The sequence below is a fragment of the Silene latifolia genome, chromosome 2 (assembly GCF_048544455.1).
Source record: "Silene latifolia isolate original U9 population chromosome 2, ASM4854445v1, whole genome shotgun sequence".
Lineage (NCBI taxonomy): Eukaryota > Viridiplantae > Streptophyta > Magnoliopsida > Caryophyllales > Caryophyllaceae > Silene > Silene latifolia.
Window position 1 is genome coordinate 18,154,213 of NC_133527.1, and position 20,116 is coordinate 18,174,328.

Below are 20,116 nucleotides of genomic sequence, written 5' to 3' on the forward strand. Positions count from 1 at the left end.
CTTCAAGAGTCACAGTCATTACCACTGTTAATTCATAGTATTGTACTCTCTCATCTAGAATCGTTTGAACCAATAAGTTGTCCTTATCAATTCTTTTAAAGAATCAGTTCGAGGAAACTTGGTCTTGTAAACATTCTAGTTAGAGTGTCGAGTTCCTAGACGGAGTAGTCTTAGAACTCGTGTCGCAACCGGAGTAGGTTGTTGGTCCTTTTATTGTAAGTGTCTTCGGTAGTCAGAGTAGATCGCTTCACTTATTAATAAAAGAATATTGGACGTAGGCCCTTAGAGTGTTGGCCGAACCAATTCAAAAACCGTTGTGTTGATTTTTCTTCGCTTTTAATTCCGCTGCAATTTACTTACTTGTTCTTCCTTTACGGTTTTGCTAGTAACAGTCCTAAATACCGTTACTTATGGCCTGTAACTCTTACTTCACTAGCTAAGACAATCAAGTAACAGTCAGAACAACTGTCACTCCCAAACTTCATTAATCTCCTTAGGCTTTCGTGATACACATTTAATCATTCAATTTATTTGCCGTATCCATTTGCTCTTCATATTATTAATCAACTTACCTTTAAACAATAAATATTAAGTTGAATTTTTAAAAAATAGTACCTAATTCACCCCTTTCTCTTAGGTACTTAGAATCCTAAACTTTTCGGCATTACTGGTCATTTTTCAACAATAAACATTTAAGCCGGTTCATATTGATTCGAGTCCATTCGGATTAGCGGTCATGTTTTGGTCATCAATTTGGGTGTTGGGTTAGATTATTCGAGCCTGGTTAATTTTGTTTGGTCTAGATGAAATCGTGAAGGCATCGGATTTCAGGTAATTAATTGAATATTTACTTGTAGTTTTCTGTGATTTTTTTTTTTTTACTCAAACGCTAGAATGATTGAAAGTAGTGTTAGAAATGCAGAACTGATTTCATTTTCACGACTTTAATTATCGAAGTTGAAGTGTTTCAAATTCGATTCAAAAATTCAATTCTATACCTGTTTGAAGATCATGTGAAATTCAATTTTGAATTTTACTTTCTTAATGATGTTTAGGAAGCCATGAAATTGGAATGGGGCGGAGCGAGTCCGAGTAATGGTAAAAGAAAGTCATAATAAAGAGAACATGCAGCAGTAGTTCGTGAAGTGATATATGCCACAGGTAAAAGAAAGTCATAATAAAGAGAACATGCAGCACTAGTTCGTGAAGTGATATATACCACAGGTTAAATATATGGTATTGCGGGTTTGGAATTGCAGCAGCTCTTCAAAAATGGCATGGATAGCTTTCATTGATAGTCATTTTTAAAGCATTGCCTAGACTCTTCATTCACAAGGTGTGTTTGGTTATGCGCTGGTGTTGCTTAAAGGTGTTTGATTATGCGCCAGACATTGAAATCACCTCCTGCGCAAGAAGACGCTTGTTAACGGTGAGCTTGGCAAAGAAAAGAAAAATACGAATATGATGCATGACAAAAGGTTAAAAAGGATTTAAGGGAGCCTCTTGCTGGCTTCTGCTCTATGCCTACTTCACTTCACAACTATAGTTTCTAGGCATAAGAAGCAACTTGATTAATTCATGATTTTGCCTGGTAAACAGGGTTATCAGTCAAAGATGATGTTCGCGTTAATCACATAACCGCGAATGGAAACTAAGAGCCGTCTCAAACACCTTAATGCGACAGTTTATGCTTCCCCAAATCTTCTGCGGTTACATGGTTTTTAAGAGAGTAAAAGTGAGTGACTACGGAATCAATTGAATTTAGAAAACAATAGTAAAAGTGGTTCCGAACAGGTCACACAAAAGCATCAGAGCTACTTAATTTTATATATATAACTAACTCCTTGAATATTTTGCGAACTAATGAATATGCATCATGAAATAAGACACGGATGCTTACAGGTTATTTTGTATATTCGAATAATCAAACAGAAGCAGCCGGTTTTTTTTGTACTCGTCTCAACTGTCTCGGACTTGCTCCAAGAGTGAAAGACGTCCCTGGAATAGAAACGAGGCTTGCAATACAAAGATCGGCTCCACTACTTGATGGTGATGCTTCTAGCTTGAATGCTTCAGTTGTGTCATCCTGGGGATTATACCACACGAGACTGTGGCTGCTGGAATAGATGTCCGTAGACAGTAAAAGAGGGGACCCTTCCTTTGAAGGAGCAACAAGATCATAATTGGAAAATTTTGTTGGAATATTATACTTTATGCTCCATGAATCTTCATCTCCATACCTTTTCATGATCCATACATTATCAGAACGATAACATTCCCTAATTCGTAGGTATAAGCATCCATCCAACACTCCATACGCGCGTAACTTGACATCATTCAAACTGTTTAAGACAGCTGGAAAACTCAAGTCATCCCTCCATGATTCAGAGGACAGATCTAAACGAGCTATTACATACTTAGGACCGTTAAATCCTTGGACATTCGGTGAAACTAAATAATGTAGCATGTTGTTTAGAAAGGGTATATTGCCTTGAGCCCATGTTCCAGACAAAAGTTGAGCAGGAATAGGAGTAGCGTGCTTCCATAAATCGTCCTTGCAGCTATAAATATACACATCATCTCTAACACTCTCCTCCCAAACTTTGGGTGTGACAACTATCTTATAATCATCATGCTCACCATCATAACCAAAACCATATGACAAGTTCCAAGATTTCAACTGTTTTATCTTCAAGAACGGCACGTTTGGTTTGAATTTGAATGTACCCGTTATAGGGTTGCATATAAGGAAGCACATAACCTTCGTATTAAAGGCATATTCAGTCTCAGTAAGGCATAAGCAAACCAAGCCATTGCACGAGCCTACATGAAATATATGATCGGGGTTTCTTATGATATATTTAGGCCAATATAATTTAAAGGGTTCCAAGGGACAATTAACATCATCTATAACACAAAGGGAATCAAGTTCGGCATAGAAAAGGGCACGATTCTGCCAAGAGTTGGATACGAGGGATTTGCTAAGATGGAGTCGGATGAAGAGGGAACTATTGATTAAGGTGTACCAATCTTTGCATACGCTTTTGAAGCGTAAAAGTGTTTTCACTGGAAGCTTAACCAGTATTTCGACTATCACATCAGATAGGATTTGATAAGCTGCCATTCCAAGAGTAGCGTTACCAAGGGTTGTTGAGTTTGTTTTACTGGTTTAGACTAGCTACAAATCTTTGACATATATATACTCCTTGCAACAATTTGTTTCCCTCTTTATTTTAAGAAGAAATTGACTGTTGCTAGGATTCTGTTTCCTAACTGCACCTTCTAGAGTTCTAGTTCAATATTACATCTATTAACATTGAAGATCCAAGTATAATGTAGATTTGTTACCATAATTTTTCCGGCCAAATCCCCTCTATGCTAAATTAACAGGTTATCTCAAAAAATTTCCCTCGAAAAGTCAATTTTTTAAATAAGGAAACCAATGACAATTAAATGCATCCACTTCAATACTATATATTAAATCCAGAAACCAAGGAACTTCAATGTAATTAAAGAAAGAAAGTTATACAAATTAATTATACTATATAGTTTTAAATCACTAGCATCGTGTGATGGACCCGATTAAGGGATCTCAATGCAAATATTATATAGTTTGGGTTAAAATTAAATTATATACAAGCTTGGTAATTTTCCTAAACATTTGTAAGAGACTAAAACATGGTTAATTTCCTTAAAATAAAATAATTAATTAAGGTCAATTCCTTTAAAATAAAATAATTAATTAAGATGGTCAATTTCAAGGAGATTAAAAGAAAGAAGATGCTTGGTAATTTTCCTAAATTTTATAGAAGACTAGAAGATGGTCAATTTCCTTAAAATAAAATAATTAATTTGTATAAACATGCACGCACACTTATGATATTAATTATTATCATCATAAAATTATGTATTAAATTTAAAATCTATCCCATTTTATTAAACTATATAGTTTAATAAATGTATAGATGTTAATTATTTAACATACAAAAATATAATAAGTAGGTTATAAATAATTCAAGTTAAATTTCATAATATATAATATTGCATAATTTTTTCGATTTGATTTAATGCATAATCCTCTTAAAATTGCATGACTAAGTAGTAAAAGTAATTTCGTCAGTAAAGAAAAGAATTGTAGTAACATTGGATTATATGATAGTAATCACTCATTTGAATAGTAAAAGTAACAATATTATCAGCGAGATTAGTGAGAGTGGTAAAAACAACGGGAGTAGTGAAATAGTCCATATTAATGCGGCAATAGTGAAAGTAACAATAATTACGGCGGGAGTGGTGAAATTATCAATATTAATCCGGCAGTAGTGAAAGTAACAATAATTACGGCGGAAGTAGTGAAAGCAACAATAATTACGGCGGAAGTAGTGAAAGTAACAATAATTACGGGCAAGTAGTGAAATGTTATTACTATTGTTTCTTTAATAAGAGTAAAATATTAATAGCAGGAGTAGTGAATTGTCTCAAAATTTATTTCTGTACTAGATATGTCATAAAAAATATATTAATGATTAATTTATGGGTTATATAACTTTTAAGTAATTTTATTTAATGAAAGAAAATAATAATGGTGAGTAGAGGTAGCCCGGGCGAAGTCGGGCACTAATACTAGTAAATAGTTAAATAAGAAAACTAATAATTTATTTCAATAAATATTTTCATTAAATTTAATCTTTTTAATAAAGATATTATTTCATTAAACTCTAAACTATGTTATCTTTTAATTAATTGAAATAAAATAAAATAAATATAAAACTATAAATTGCTAAATCTTTATTGATGATATTAGAAAATGACTCGACTCATACTCCCTATAAAATAAAGACGCAAACTGCTATTATTAGTCTCGTGACAATTTTTTTTTTTTTTTTATAAATTGAAATCATTATAAAATTTTATAAATTGAAACCATTAGCTTTGGGTAAAAAATATACTCACGGTCTAAACTTGATTGATCATCAGAGGTTACATAGTTGAGGGTAGAGGTGGCAATCGGGTCACTCGGGTCGGTTATGGGTCGAGTGAAGGCGGGTCGGGTCATTTCGGGTTCGGGTTATGTCGGGTCAGTGGCGGGTGCGGGTCGGTTCGGTTCATGTCGGGTCATCTTCGGGTCGGGTCATCAATGGGTCGCATGTCGGGTCGGGTCATTAGCGGGTCAGTGTCGGGTCAAGTTATCAGCATATATTTTATTTTATATACTTAGTTTTATATGGTTATTTTATGTTTAAATAATGGATAGGTGTATTAATTGTAGTTTTAAGTGAAAATAATTAAGATGAATGTTAATTTGGTGTTATTTAAACCATTATTAAGCTATTTCAATATCAGGTCATCTATCGGGTTGAGAAAATATCGGGTCACGGGTCGGGTCGGTTCAGGTCGGGTTCGGGTTAGGAAAAATAAGGCTGCTATCGGTTATCGGGTCGGTTCGAGTCAGTTCGGTTTCGGGTCACCCAATTTTTGGGTTGTATCGGGTCGGGTTTCGGGCGGGTCGGGTCGGGTCGGCTTTTGCCAGCTCTAGTTGAGGGTGAGTATTACAGTATGACTATGGCAATAAAAGTCAACCAAGTGTAAAAGTGGTGGCAATTGCTGGGGCGGAATGCCGAATGGTAATGTGTAACCCTAGGGGGAGGTGGGTAATACCGAGTAATACATTCCCTCAGACATCAACACTGATACAGTTAATAATAATTAGTTACATAATTAGTTAAGCAAAGTCAAAAGTCAAAGTTTGTTACAAAGTTTGTTACAAATAACCGACTTAGTTGTTGCTAGCTGTCAATTAACAGAGTTAGTTACTCTTACAATTGTATTAGCCTATAAATGGAAATATTGTAATCATTTCTACATTCAATTAATGAAATACAATTCTCTCAAATCTTCTCTCTTCTCCTTCTATCTCTTCTTTGTTCTCTGTTCTTTATCTCGTCGACTCCATTGTTGGACCTTCATCACCATTAAAGGAAGCTTGATACAACGGTGAGTCCCAAGCTCTGTATCATTGGTATCGCCTACGGGATCTGGCGGCCACACGCAAAGCAAAAATGGAGACTCAAGTAAAGAATTTACAGCAACAACTTCAAGATCAAGCAAAAAAATTGGATGAACAAGCAGTGCAAAATGCTCAATTGAACCAGAATATGACGCAGATGATGACTATGTTCCGGACTCTTCAACAACAAATTCAAACAAAATCGGGAATTAAGGGTTAATTCAGGGCATCATTTATCGTTCGGAAATGGAATGAATACCTCAAAGAAGAAATCTAGGGTTTGTTCCTAAACTCGAATTTCCCTCTTTTGATGGTACTGGAATTGTTAATTGGATTAAGAAATGCAGTCGATATTTTGCTTTATGTAAAATACCTGATTCACAAAAAGTAGATATGGCTTGTTTGAATGTGGTAGGAAAGGCTGAGTTATGGGTTTCCAATTATTTGTCAATTCATAATAATGTTTCTTGGGAACAGTTTGTGATTGATCTTTCTGCAAGATTTAGGGATGATCTTAGCTATAATATTGTCGAGAAATTTAATAAATTGGCTCAAACTGGCACCATTACTGATTATATTGATGAATTTGAGGGATTAAAAGGCTTAATGCAGAAAAAGAATCCTTTTTCGCCTGCTAATTTCTTTCTAGACGATTTTTGGAGGTCTTAAACGACTATTAAGCCATTTGTTAGAGCCTTTAAGCCCACTAATATGGCTGATGCTATAGAGTTTGCTAGATGTCAAGAGGAAGCAATTCAGGCTAATTTGTCAAATAAGATGCAGTTTAGTAAGCCTTATAATTCTTTTAATAAACAGTCATCAAAACCCCCACTATTGCCTACACCAAACATACCTTCCTTTAAAAATCTTTGCTAATTACCCACCCAAATTTGGACGGAGGAATTATATTCCTGCAAATATTAGAGTGAAAAGATGGCTAAAGGAGAGTGTTATTACTGTAACCAACCTTATGACAAAAACCATAAGTGTCCTTTCAAAGAAAAGCAAGTGTTTACTGTTGAGGTTCAAGGGTGGAATGATGGAACAGAAGATTTTGAGGAGGAATTAGGGGCTAGTGAGGAGGAAATGGAGGAAGCTGAACTATTGTTAGAGGAGCCTTGCATATCTGTTAATGCTTTGTCAGGAAATTCAGGGTATCAAACCATGAGGGTGGTAGGGTTTGTTAACAAGAAACCTATACACATTCTTATTGACTCAGGCAGTACCCATAACTTCATGGACTTAGCATTAGCCAAACAGTTGGGTTGCAAGATTGATACAATACCTCCTCAGTCTGTCACAGTAGCAGATGGAAACCACTTAGCCTGTCAAAACATTTGCAGAGGGTTGGTTGGTCTGAGAACCAAACATTGGTGACGGACACCCTACTCATTCCTTAGGCAAATTTGTGACATGGTGTTGGGAGTACAATGGCTTAGTACTCTAGGGCATCGTACGGTGGGATTTCAAAAAGCTAGTCATGCGAGTTTCAGTTAAATGACAAAACTGTGATTCTTAAAGGAGTTCCCTCTCAAAAGATTAGGATGTTACAAGGGAAAAAGGCAGATAAATGTTTGATGGAATCTACGCAGCTGTGTTTGTTACAATTGGTTCCTCAAAAGGTGGAAATGGGGATTTATGCTTTGACTGCCTCAGCTCAGTCACAGCAGCACCCTACATTGCTGGAGCTTTTGGAGAAGTTCAATGATATTTTTGAAGAACCCAAAGCATTACCACCCTCTAGAGGAGTGTTTGATCATAAAATTCCCTTGATTAAGGGCTCGAGAACCGATCAAGTATAAGGCCATACAGGTATCCTTTAGCAAAAAGGGATATCATTGAGAAACTAGTACAGGAGATGTTGGACAGTGGTACCATCAAGCACAGTTCTAGTCCCTTTGCATCCCCAGTAGTGTTGGTTGGAAAGAAGGATGGATCTTGGAGACTTTGTGTGGATTATAGGGAATTGAATAGGAGAACAGTGAAGGATAAATTCCCTATTCCTGTTGTTGATGAGTTGATTGATGAGCTGGCAGGGGCTACTGTTTTTACCAAACTTGACTTAAGGGCTGGATATCATCAGCTAAGGGTCCATGAAAATGATGTGTATAAAACAGCATTCAAAACACATGAAGGGCACTATGAGTTTTTGGTGATGCCTTTTGGCCTAACAAATGCACCACTTCATTTGGTGGATGAATACAACATTGGACCATTACTCGGGAAATGTGTGTTGATTTTCTTTGATGACATATTGATCTATAGCGAGAACACAAGAAAGAACGGTGGCGGCATTTAGAATTGGTGTTTCAAATGATGCGGAAAAATAATATGTATGCCAAAATGTCAAAATGTGCTTTTGCTATGGAAAAAGTAGAGTACTTGGGTCACTTTATTTCAGGAAAAGGAGTAGAAGCGATCCTAAGAAAGTCAAGTCAGAGTTGATTGGCCAACACCCAAATCGTTAAGGATTTAAGAAGTTTTTACGGGGTTAGTGGCTATTACGGGAAGTTTGTCAAGAATTATGCGATTTTGAGTAGACCTTTGGTGATCTCTTTGAAGAAGGGTGCTTATACAGTCTCTCGGCCCAAGAGGCATTTGAGGGTTTAAAGTTAGCATTAACATCGGCTCAGTCTTTGGCGTGCAGATTTCTCTCAACCTTTTATTGTGGAAACCGATGCATCAAATGAAGGAATTGGGGAACATTGTTCTAATGCGATCGGGGGCATCCTTTGGCCTATATTAGCGGGGATTGGGACCTAAATGGCGAAACTTTCGATCTATGAGAAGGAGTTAATGGCCATAGTATTTGCGATCGAGAAATGGGAACAATACTTATCAAGCCAAAGACATTTTATCATAAGAACGATCGGAAAAGCTTGAAATGGTTGTTCAAGAGAAAATCTCCACACCCTTTCAAAGCAATTTTGGCTTTCTAAACGATGGGGTTTGATTATGAGATAGTATACGAAGTGGTAAGGAGAATTTAGTGGCGATGCACTATCAAGGGTGTCTGGTGAAGTATTGTGTCTAGCTATTTCAGTGGTGGATTCTGACTTAGTACAGAAGATTAAGGACAGTTATGTGCTGGGTCCACACTTATCTTCCATATTGCATTCTCTGCAGCAACAAGGTACCGTGAGGCACTATACACTTGTGGATGGGTTGTTGAGAAGAAAAGGGAAGCTAGCAGTTGGGTGTGATGAAGGGCTAAGAGCACAAATTTTAACTTGGCATCATTCTTCTAGTGAGGTGGCCATGCGGGAAGGGATGGTACGGTGAGGAGAGTTAAGTCTTTATTCTATTGGAAGGGCATGACCAAGGACATTAGTTGGTTTGTCAAAAGCGCCAAGTATGTCAAGCGACTAAACATGAGAATGTGGCATACCCTTGGCTTTGCAACCTTTACCAATTCTGAAGAAGTTTGGGTTGATATATCAATGGATTTTATAACGGGGTTGCCTAAATCCATGGGGAAGGAAGTCATTTTGGTTGTGGTGGACAGATTAAGTAAATGTGCACACTTTATAGCCCTGTCTCACCCCTTTACTGCTGTGCAAGTAGCTCAAGCTTATTTGGACAATGTGTTCAAATTACATGGGTGGCCAAGAAGTATAGTGAGTGACAGAGATTCAATTTTTTTGAGTCAATTTTGGAGATCTTTATTTTCTTTACATGGAACTGAATTCAAGTATTCATCAGCCTATCACCCACAGACTGATGGTCAAACAGAGGTGGTCAATAGATGTCTTGAAGCATATTTGAGGTGTATGTGTGGAGATCAGCCTAAAGATTGGAGTCTATGGTTGCCTTTAGCTGAATGGTGGTTTAACACTCATTTTCATACTGCTACAGGCCTTACTCCTTATGAGGTGGTCTACAACCAACCCCCACCACTTCACCTACCTTATCTGCCAGGAGAGTCAAGGGTAGATGCTGTAGACAGATCAATGCAACACAGGGAAGCAATGGTGGATTTGCTGAAACAGAAATTGGTAAAAGCCCAATCCAGGATGAAGCAAATGGCAGATCAGCACAGGTCTGAGAGATCCTTTGCTGTGGGAGATTGGGTATGGCTTAAACTGCAACCTTACAGGCAGCAGTCTGTGCAGCAGAGAAGTAATCAGAAGCTTGCTCACAAGTTTTATGGGCCATTTCAAATTGCAGCTTTAATTGGGAAGGTGGCATATAAACTCAAGTTACCAGAATCATCTCTAATACATGATGTTTTTCATGTATCTCAATTAAAAAGGTTCTATGGCAATTTACCCATGGCAACACACATTCCTCCATGGTTTCAAGGTCAGTCTGCCAGTCAGTCTCCAAAACCACAGGCCATCTTGGAAAGGAGAACAGTGAAATTTCAGAATAGAGCCCAAGTGCAATACTTGGTTCAGTGGGAGAGCTATCCTGATACTGAAGCTACATGGGAGCCTGCTGAAAGTTTTGAAGAGCAATTTCCTGATTTTAATGTCCAAATGACTTGAGGACAAGTCAAGTTTTAAGGGGGAAGGAATGATACAGTTAATAATAATTAGTTACATAATTAGTTAAGCAAAGTCAAAAGTCAAAGTTTGTTACAAAGTTTGTTACAAATAACCGACTTAGTTGTTGCTAGCTGTCAATTAACAGAGTTAGTTACTCTTACAATTGTATTAGCCTATAAATGGAAATATTGTAATCATTTCTACATTCAATTAATGAAATACAATTCTCTCAAATCTTCTCTCTTCTCCTTCTATCTCTTCACTGTTCTCTGTTCTTTATCTCGTCTGACTCCATTGTTGGACCTTCATCACCATTAAAGGAAGCTTGATACAGCTGAGTCCCAAGCTCCTGTATCAAACACCACCTCTTTCCAACCCCCATCACACTACTAATAGTTCCCCCAGTCCAACTGAGTACCAGCAGAGGTAAGGTCAAGCACACGCACACGCACACGCACACGCACACGCACACGCACACGCACACGCACACGCACACGCACAGTCGCAGAAGCACCAAAGCCACTTCATTGTAAGATGATTTGACAAGTTCTAAACAAACTGAAACCAGCCGGCCGAAACTTCATACACCAGCTAACTAAATCAGATTTTCAATCCCCTTCGTCAAACAAACGAATCGAATAATCATCCTTTGTTAAACAAGCGAACCATAAAAATACTGCCTCCATCCCAAATAGAAAGATGGCTACTGGCCTACTGTCCTCCATAATTTAAAAGGCAAATCGAAAACAGAACAAATTGGAGAAAGGGTGAAATGGGTTGTAGGGCTTTTCCATTCATATTCTGAGTGAACCCTAATTGGAAGTAATCAATCTTCTTGTGACGGAAAGAGTATTATCCACTATTCCAATCATTTAGCTCATCTTAAACCATAAATGGATTAGATTATGAAGTCAAAGATAACAACTTGTTAACTATCTCATCTAATTCATCAACCAAACTCAAGGGATCAATTTCAAACACCATATACAACATATCATAAGGCTATAACTAGTCACTTGTAAGGCGGTTTTACACAAACATTAACAAAAACGCATTAACACAAACTCTTATGTAAAACAAATCAATCAACTATACTTGATTAAAAACATAAAAACCCAACAAAAATGATATTAATTGGCACATACCTGAAAACAAGAAAAGGGGTACAATCAATCGTATTTATTTGTGGAAGAAGAGGAAGAATCAGAGAAATCAAAGGGGTCTTGTTGTTGTTCTTCAGAAGAAGAATGAAATTGAGATTGTTGTTGTTTCTGAAATTCCAATTGTTTTTGATGTTCAATTTGGGATTGTTCAAGTTCAAGAGTGCGTTGAGCTCTCTCTAAGAAAGGTCGAAAACCAAGTTGTAAGGTTAAGTAACCAAATGCAAGTGCACCAACAACCACTAAACCTGACCTCATTGCGTTCATCATTCCCCTTTCTCTCATCTTCTTCATTGCCATTATTTCTCCTTCCTTCCTTTTACTTTGAGTACTTGAGCTGCAGTCAAATAATCTCAGATGGAAGAAATGAAATGGAGTAGAAATGTAGAATAGGGAGTACAAGAGAAGAAACGGATTTGGGTGAGGTTAAGTTAGACCCGACAAACGGATTAATTGGATCGGGTTCGAGTCAGGTTAGTTCAAGTCGGGTTAATACTCCGTAATTATTTAGGAACAGGTTAACCTTTATTTCATCATTAATTTATTCAAATTTCCTACATTTTCTCAATTAGGATGCTGTTTGGCCTTGTTTGTATAAAATAGTTTTTCACTTTTAAAAGGAGTTTATTCATAAGCAACTTTTTAGAAAAGTTTTGGTTGTTTGGCTAAACTTTTGTAAAAGCAGTTTCTTATAAAATTTAAGTGTTTGGCCTAACTACTTCCATCCATTTTTTTTTTTTTGCTTTTTTCATTAACCATATTATTTATAGATTTATCATTTGAATAAAAATCAACGTTTAAAAATTATGTAATCACCCGTATACTAAAACTATAATTACCTTTCAATTTACTCCGTATAATTTTGCACACCCTTATCAAATCAAAATTATGCCAATCAATATATGTGAGAAGAGAAGCAAATGAAAACTATAATTTTACACACCCGGTACGAGGAAAGAAACAAATATTGTACAGAGAAGAGAAAAAGTGGAGGTACAACATATATAAAGAAGTAATGGTTTTCCGAAGAGAAAAAAAACGCACAAGTAATAAATTTTTGGCACTTTAATTATGTGAAAAGTAGAAGTAGAAGTAGAAAATATCTACTTCTACTTTTGGGGTAAGTTATTAGTTTTTAACTTTTTTTTAAGTAGTTTTAAAACTCTATAATTTATGGTGTTTGACCTAGCTAATACTTTTTCAGTTACAGAAGTACTTTTAAAACTTGGCCAAACAACACCTATATCACTCGTTTCTTATTTTTCTCTAGTCATAATTGAGTGAGATGTGATTTTTCTCCAGTCATAATTGAGTGAGATAATATTCTAGTTGAAAAAAACAAATTAATTAACGAAATTAATTTGAATTTAGATAAGCCCTATCAAGTTCTTTATAAATTTTGGTCAGTTTCCAATAATAAATAGTTGGGTCGGGTCAATTTGGATTAGGGGCTATGGTTGGAGTCTTCAACCCAGGTGTCGGGTTAGGTCAATTTTTTCAGGTTTAGGTGAAGTCGTGAAGGAATGAGATTTTAAGTAATTGAACTGGAATGATAGTACAATGATTATATAGATTTGTTTCAAAATTTTCTAATCAAACACTAGAATGATGTAATGTAGTGTTTAATAATGTACAATTGATTTCATTTTCATGATTTCAAATGGTGAAATTAAAATGTTCAAATTCAATTCAAAATCCAAATTTCATACACCTGATTGGTCTCATGCAGAATTCAATTATGAATTTCGATCAATTTCTCAATAATGTTTGAGAAACTTTGGAATTGGAAATGGACAGAGCGAGTGCGAGTCAAGGTCACAAAAAAATGTCATAATAAAAATATATTCTTGCGTCTGGGTAAAAGTATTAGAAAGAAAAATATTGCGACGAAATTTGCGTCCCAAAGAAAGTCTACTATAGGAGATTAGATAGTAATACACTCGAAATGGATATTATGAGATGGGAATTTGAAGATCCAAATTTTTAACTAGGTTGAAATTAATAAGAAATCGAGTCAAATTCCAATTCAAAAAGTCCAAATTTTCCAAACACTTGACATGTACTTCAGTTCTTGGTATCCAAACATGTCATTCTTCAATTCAATCCATTTTAAACCATTCAACTAAACACCTCCTTTAGAGGGCTCAAATGTTCAGTCGCCAGAATTTGGGTTGAACATAAACTATATGCTGGTAATAAGAAGATTAAATAAGGAATGCACACATAAAAACATTCTGTTAATAGATCACTCGGACAGTCAGACTCTATATTAGGCTATTAGCCCGATGTTGCTTAAAGGTGTTTGATTATGCGCCGGACATGGGAAATCATGTCTGGTTACATGGTTAATAAGTAAAAGTGAGGGACTAGAGAATAAAAGTTGTTCTAGGGTTGAAAGACCTCCCTGGTATAGAAACGAGGCTTGCAATACAAAGCTGGACTCTACTATTCCTTGGGTTTGTTTTTAGTTCGAATGCTTCAGTTGTGTCATCCTGTGGATCATACCAGATGAGATTATAAGCGCCTAAATAGCAGTCCATAATCAGTAAACGACCGGATCTTTCCTTTGAAGGACCAACAAAACGGTAAAATTTTCCTGGAATATTACTATATTTTTTGCTCCATGAATCTTCATCTCCATAACTTTTCATCATCCATACATTCTGAGAATAATCCGCAACTCGATCTACAACTCGTACATAGAAACATCCATCCAACACTCCGAATGTTACATCAGTTAGACTGTTTACTGCAACAGGAAAACTCAAGTCATCTCTCCATGTTTCCGAGGACAGATCTAAACGAGCTATTACAAAATTTGGACCATTAAATTCTCCGAGGTTCCGTGAAGCACGATAGTGTAGCATGTTGTTTGCAAATGGTATATTTGTACGCCTATGACGAAATGTCTCAGACAAAAGTTGAGCAGGAATAGGAGTAGTAGCGTGCTTCCATAAATCGTCCTTGCAGCTATAAATATACACATCGTCTCTAACACTCTCTTTCCAAACTCTGGGCGTGATAACTATCTTATAATCATCATGCTCACCATCATAACCAAAACCATATGACAAGTCGATAAATTTCAAATGTTTCTTCTTCTCGAAGAAAGGCGCGTTTGGTTTGCATTTGAATGTACGCGTTGAAGGGTTGCATATAAGGAAGCACCAAACCTTCGTAAAACAAGTGGGCCCAGGCTCAGTAAGGCATAAGCAAACCAAGCCATTGCACGAGCCTACAGTAAATAGATAATAGGGGTCTTTTATGATATATTTAGGCCAATATAATTTAACGGGTTCCAAGGGACAATTAACATCATCTATAACACAAAGGGAATCAAGTTCGGCATAGAAAAGGGCACGATTCTGCCAAGAGTTGGATACGAGGGATTTGCTAAGATGGAGTTGCCTGAAGAAGGAACTATTGATTAGAGTGTACCAATCTTTGCATACGCTTTTGAAGCGTAAAAGCGTTTTCACTGGAAGACAAACCAGTATTTCGAAGATCACATCAGAAGGGATTTGATAAGCTGCCATCCCAAGAGTAGCGTTAATACCAAGTGTGTTGATTCGAAATCCTAAGGAATCGTCATCTTTATTTTGTGTGGTTTTATTGGTTTTACTCCTTGCAACAATTTGTTTCCATATTTATTTTAAGAAATTGACTGTTGCTAGGATTCTGTTTCCTAACTGCACCTTCTAGTTTACATTGAAGATCAAGTATGAGGTAGATTCTGTTGCCATAATTTTTCCGGCCAAATCATAGTTGATCGTGATCTCGAAATTAAATAAACGCATCCACTTTAAATACTTAAATTAAACTAGTATGGATCGGGGGCGGCTATGACCAAGTGCGGGCTGAGCGCGCGAACTGGGCCTCCAAATTTTTGGGCCTTGTGTTCGTATAAAGTATGAAAACATTAGTCATATATACATAATAATCTCCATGTATATTAATAAAAGTGTGATAGCACATTGGTGAATACATGTTTCAATTGCCCAAACCACCCGAGTTCGAGCCTAACCATTTTTATTTATTTTCAAGAAAATTTTTATCCCAAGGAGAATGGCTAGCTACCTCCTCGTCACAACTTTCCTTCTTCCCTTAGTCTCTTCTACGATATACCCTCTCCCCTTCCCTTCCCTTCTCTATTCAACTTGTATCCACACAAAGGGTAGTACAAACTACCAACCAAACAACGACAGCAACTGGGCAAACGGGTTCTAAACGTATGGTTTATAAAAGTGTGATGAAATTTTTCTAGCTCTAATTATAAATATCAAGTCAACACAATATTTTTATTATATAAAATTGTTGGGAAAAGGGAGCAGAGCAGACAAATGCACAGCGGAAAAAACTAATACACCAGCTTTTCTCTTTTTGTGTCGTAAGATGGAAATTAACCAAAATGCAATTTTGACAAAAAATTGGCAGCAATACTAAGACAAATAAACAACTTAACAGAACAGTAGCTAAGAAAAACAAGACACAAGAATTACGTGGAAACCCGATGTGGGAAAAACCACGGATGTCGTAAGCCGACACCAAGCCCTTCCACTAATCAACAGAAATCAAAGTGGGTACAGAAATTAGTCCTCCCTAGTCACTACTAGAGGCAGCCACAAACTCAAGAACACGATAAATCGCAAGAAACGTCGCCAAGTAGCAGTATACAAACATAAAACTACACAAACAAAGCAGAACGAGAATACCAGTCTAGAGAAGTCCGAATGGCATGAAAATTAGCAGAAACCTTCCCCTTAGATGTATGAACAACCTCCCAAAATTTGGCGGCAATCCGAGCTCGTATGATGCTAGAATCGAATCTTCAAATTTGGGGTTTTTGGGGTTATACTGGATTGGTACTTTTCTCTAGATTTCTCAAGCTTTTGTTTTTGTGTGTTGTTGTCTGATATTTTTGTGGCCTCAAATTGTTTTTAGTAGCTTCTTAAAGAAGCCTCACACTAGTAAGGGTAAAAACGGAAAAAAATACATCCTTACTAGAAACCGTCACATAAGCTAGCAATAATAATATATGTAGCTAACCCAATTGAATGGGCTCTTCCTCCATGTAGGAGGGAACGTCCCAACAAATCTCCCCCTCACTCCTACATGGGAGGTAAAACCAAACCCGCTTTCAAGCGGCAAGTAACGAGCTTCTCCTTAGGCAGCGCCTTAGTCATCATATCCGATCCATTTTGATCGGTATGGATCTTCTCAAGCTCAAACACTTTTTCTTCTACTTGTTCCCGAATCCAGTGATATCTCCTTTGTATGTGTTTAGTACGAGAATGGTAGGTAGCATTCTTGGCAAGATGAATAGCACTCTGACTATCGCAATGTAGGATGTATTTTTCTTGGCTCAAACCCAATTCTTCAAGAAAATCTTTCATCCACACTAACTCCTTACCTGCCTCAACGGCCGCAAGATACTCTGCCTCCGTGGTTGACAGTGCAACACACTTTTGCAGCTTTGATTGCCATGAAACCGCTCCTCCTGCAAATGTCATCAAGTATCCCGAGGTCGACTTGCTAGAGTCAGCATCTCCTGACATATCAGCATCTGTGTACCCTACTAACACAGGTAGTCCCGGGCCAAAACACAAACATACTCTAGACGTACCTTTAAGATACCTGAGAATCCATTTCACTGCAGTCCAATGTTCCTTTCCAGGATTAACCATGAACCTACTAACGACCCCGACAGCATGGGCGATATCCGGCCTTGTGCGTACCATGGCATACATTAAACTCCCCACGGCTGATGCATAAGGCACTTTCTTCATCTCCTCCTTTTCTTTCTCACTTGTGGGACATTGGTCTTTACTTAACTTCATATGACCCGCAAGTGGAGAAGTTACAGGCTTAGCTTTGTCCATGCAAAACCGCTGCACAACTTTCTCTACATATTTCTCTTGTGATAACCATAACTTCTTTGCCTTTCTATCACGAGAGATCGTCATGCCCAAAATTTGCTTTGCTGGGCCAAGATCCTTCATTGCAAAAGACTTACTCAATGCTTTCTTCAAACTAGCAATCTTATTCGTATCTCTACCAACAATTAACATATCATCTACATATAGTAGAAGGATGAGAAAATCACCTTCAGCATAATTCTTCACAAACACGCAATGATCGCCATGTGTTTTGTGGAAGCTGTGATCAAGCATAAAAGACTCGAACTTTTTATACCATTGTCGTGGTGCTTGCTTCAAGCCATATAAACTCTTTTTCAAACGGCAAACAAGCTTTTCATCACTTTTTACCTCGAACCCCTCCGGTTGCTCCATGTAAATCTCTTCCTCTAAGTCTCCATGTAAAATAGCAGTCTTCACATCAAGTTGTTCAATTTCCAATTCCATGCTAGCAGCTAAAGCAAGAACAACTCGGATAGATGACATCTTCACAACCGGAGAAAAAATATCAAAATAATCCACACCTTCCTTTTGACTGAAACCCTTCACGACCAGCCTTGCCTTGTACCTTGGACGTGAGCAATTTTCTTCCATCTTCAACCTGAACACCCATTTGTTTTTAAGTGCTCTCTTATCCTTAGGCAACTTCACAAGCTCGAAGGTGTGGTTCTCATGCAAGGAATTCATCTCCTCTTGCATGGCATTGTACCACTCTTTATGGTGTACGTCAGACATGGCCTCCTCAAAACATTCTGGTTCTCCCCCTTCAGCTAATGCGGCTCTTCTTCCTTTAGGAAGAATATATTGGTCAGGTGGATATGCATTTGAGGCCTTTCGATCTCTAATGGATCTCCTCAACTCAGGCACTTGAGGCTCCTCAGTGGCTGGTTGATTTTCTTCGGGTGGCTCATGTTCTACATGCTGCTCATTACCATCCACATCACCATTACCATCATTTTCGGGTACATGTTCATCATCAGCTCGAGTGATCTGACGTAAAATAGGATCAATGTTGACAGGAGCAGGAGAAGGCGTAGACTTGTTTTCCTTCTCAAAATCATCAAGTGTCTGATCTTCAAAGAACACAACATCTCGGCTTCTTAACACTTTCCTGGAAACTGGATCCCACAGCCTATGCCCAAACTCATCCTCGGAATAGCCCATGAAAATACATTGCGTTGTCTTGCTATCTAGCTTGGATCTCTCATCCCTTGGAATGTGAACATGTGCTTTACATCCAAAGACTCTCAAGTGCTTGTAAGTAACATCTCTACCGGTCCATACTCTCTCGGCAACATCACCATCAAGAGGAACGGAAGGAGATCGGTTAATGAGGTAGACGGCAGTTAGCATAGCTTCTGCCCAAAATGATTTAGGTAGCTTTGCGTGAGAGAGCATACAACGAACTCTTTCTCCAATGGTTCTGTTCATCCTCTCTGCAAGCCCGTTTAACTGAGGCGTCTTTGGAGGTGTCTTCTCAAGCTTGATGCCTTGACTCTTGCAATAATGCTCAAATGGACCCCGATACTCTCCACCATTATCGGCTCTCACACATTTGAGTTTGGAGCCCGACTCCCTTTCAACTCTAGCCTGAAACTCCTTGAATGTCGGCAATACCTGATGTTTGCTTTTTAAAGGAAAAGCCCACACTTTTCTGGAAAAATCATCAATAAAAGTAACAAAGTATTTTGCACCAGAATGGGATTTAGTGTCCATACTACAAACATCAGTATGTACTAAATCTAAAACATGTTTTCTTCTTGAAGGGGGACGAGAATGAAAAGCTATCCTATGTTGTTTACCAGCTAAACAATCAACACAGGATTTCAAAGACATACCTTGTACTTTAGGGAGGAATTCTTTCTTAGCTAAAATCTGCATACCTTTTTCACTCATGTGACCAAGCCTCTTATGCCACAATTCAAAGGAGGAATCATTAACCACGTTTGCGTCTCCTCGGCATAACTTAGCTTGCATCACATACAATGATCTCACCTTGTTTGCTCGAGCCACAATCAAATTTCCCTTACTGAGCTTCCATTTGCCATCACCAAAGTGACTAGAATAGCCACCATCATCGAGCATACCTGCTGAAATCAAGTTCAGCCTAATATCTGGAACATGACGGACGTCTTTCAACACCAGCTTGCAACCCGTGGAGCTCTCTAAGCATACCGTACCCATGCCCACAATCGTACATGAGTCATCATTTCCCATCCTTACACAACCAAACTCACCGCTGTTGTAAGATGAGAAGTAATCACGGTGCGACGTGAGATGATAAGACGCACCAGAATCAATCACCCAAGTGCAATCATCAGAAGCAAGGTTTAAGAGACCTTGATCACCAATAAAGAACAAATTTTGATCATCACTAGTTGCAATGGCGGTGGTGTCCTTCTCTTCAGATTGTTGCCCGGATGCTTCACCTTTGCCTTTTCTCTCCCGAGACTTGTCTCTCTTCCACTGTCTGCAAAACCTTTGAATATGACCCGGCTTGTTACAATAATGGCATACAAATTTACTTCTTCTTGGCTGAGACTTTGA

General features: G+C 37.7%; 1 protein-coding gene across 1 annotated transcript; it reads right to left on the reverse strand.

Moving 5' to 3' along the window:
• Nucleotides 1-14,020: 14,020 nt before the first annotated feature.
• On the reverse strand, nucleotides 14,021-15,190 carry LOC141635220 (F-box protein CPR1-like). The gene has a single exon (XM_074446699.1). The coding sequence runs from the start codon at nucleotides 15,188-15,190 to the stop codon at nucleotides 14,021-14,023; it is 1,170 nt and encodes a 389-aa protein (XP_074302800.1).
• Between the last annotated feature and the right edge of the window lie 4,926 nt (nucleotides 15,191-20,116).

Bases quoted from the DNA above. Each gene is read 5' to 3' on its own strand.
- LOC141635220 (XM_074446699.1), bottom strand. From the start codon at position 15,190: ATGGCAGCTTATCAAATCCCTTCTGATGTGATCTTCGAAATACTGGTT.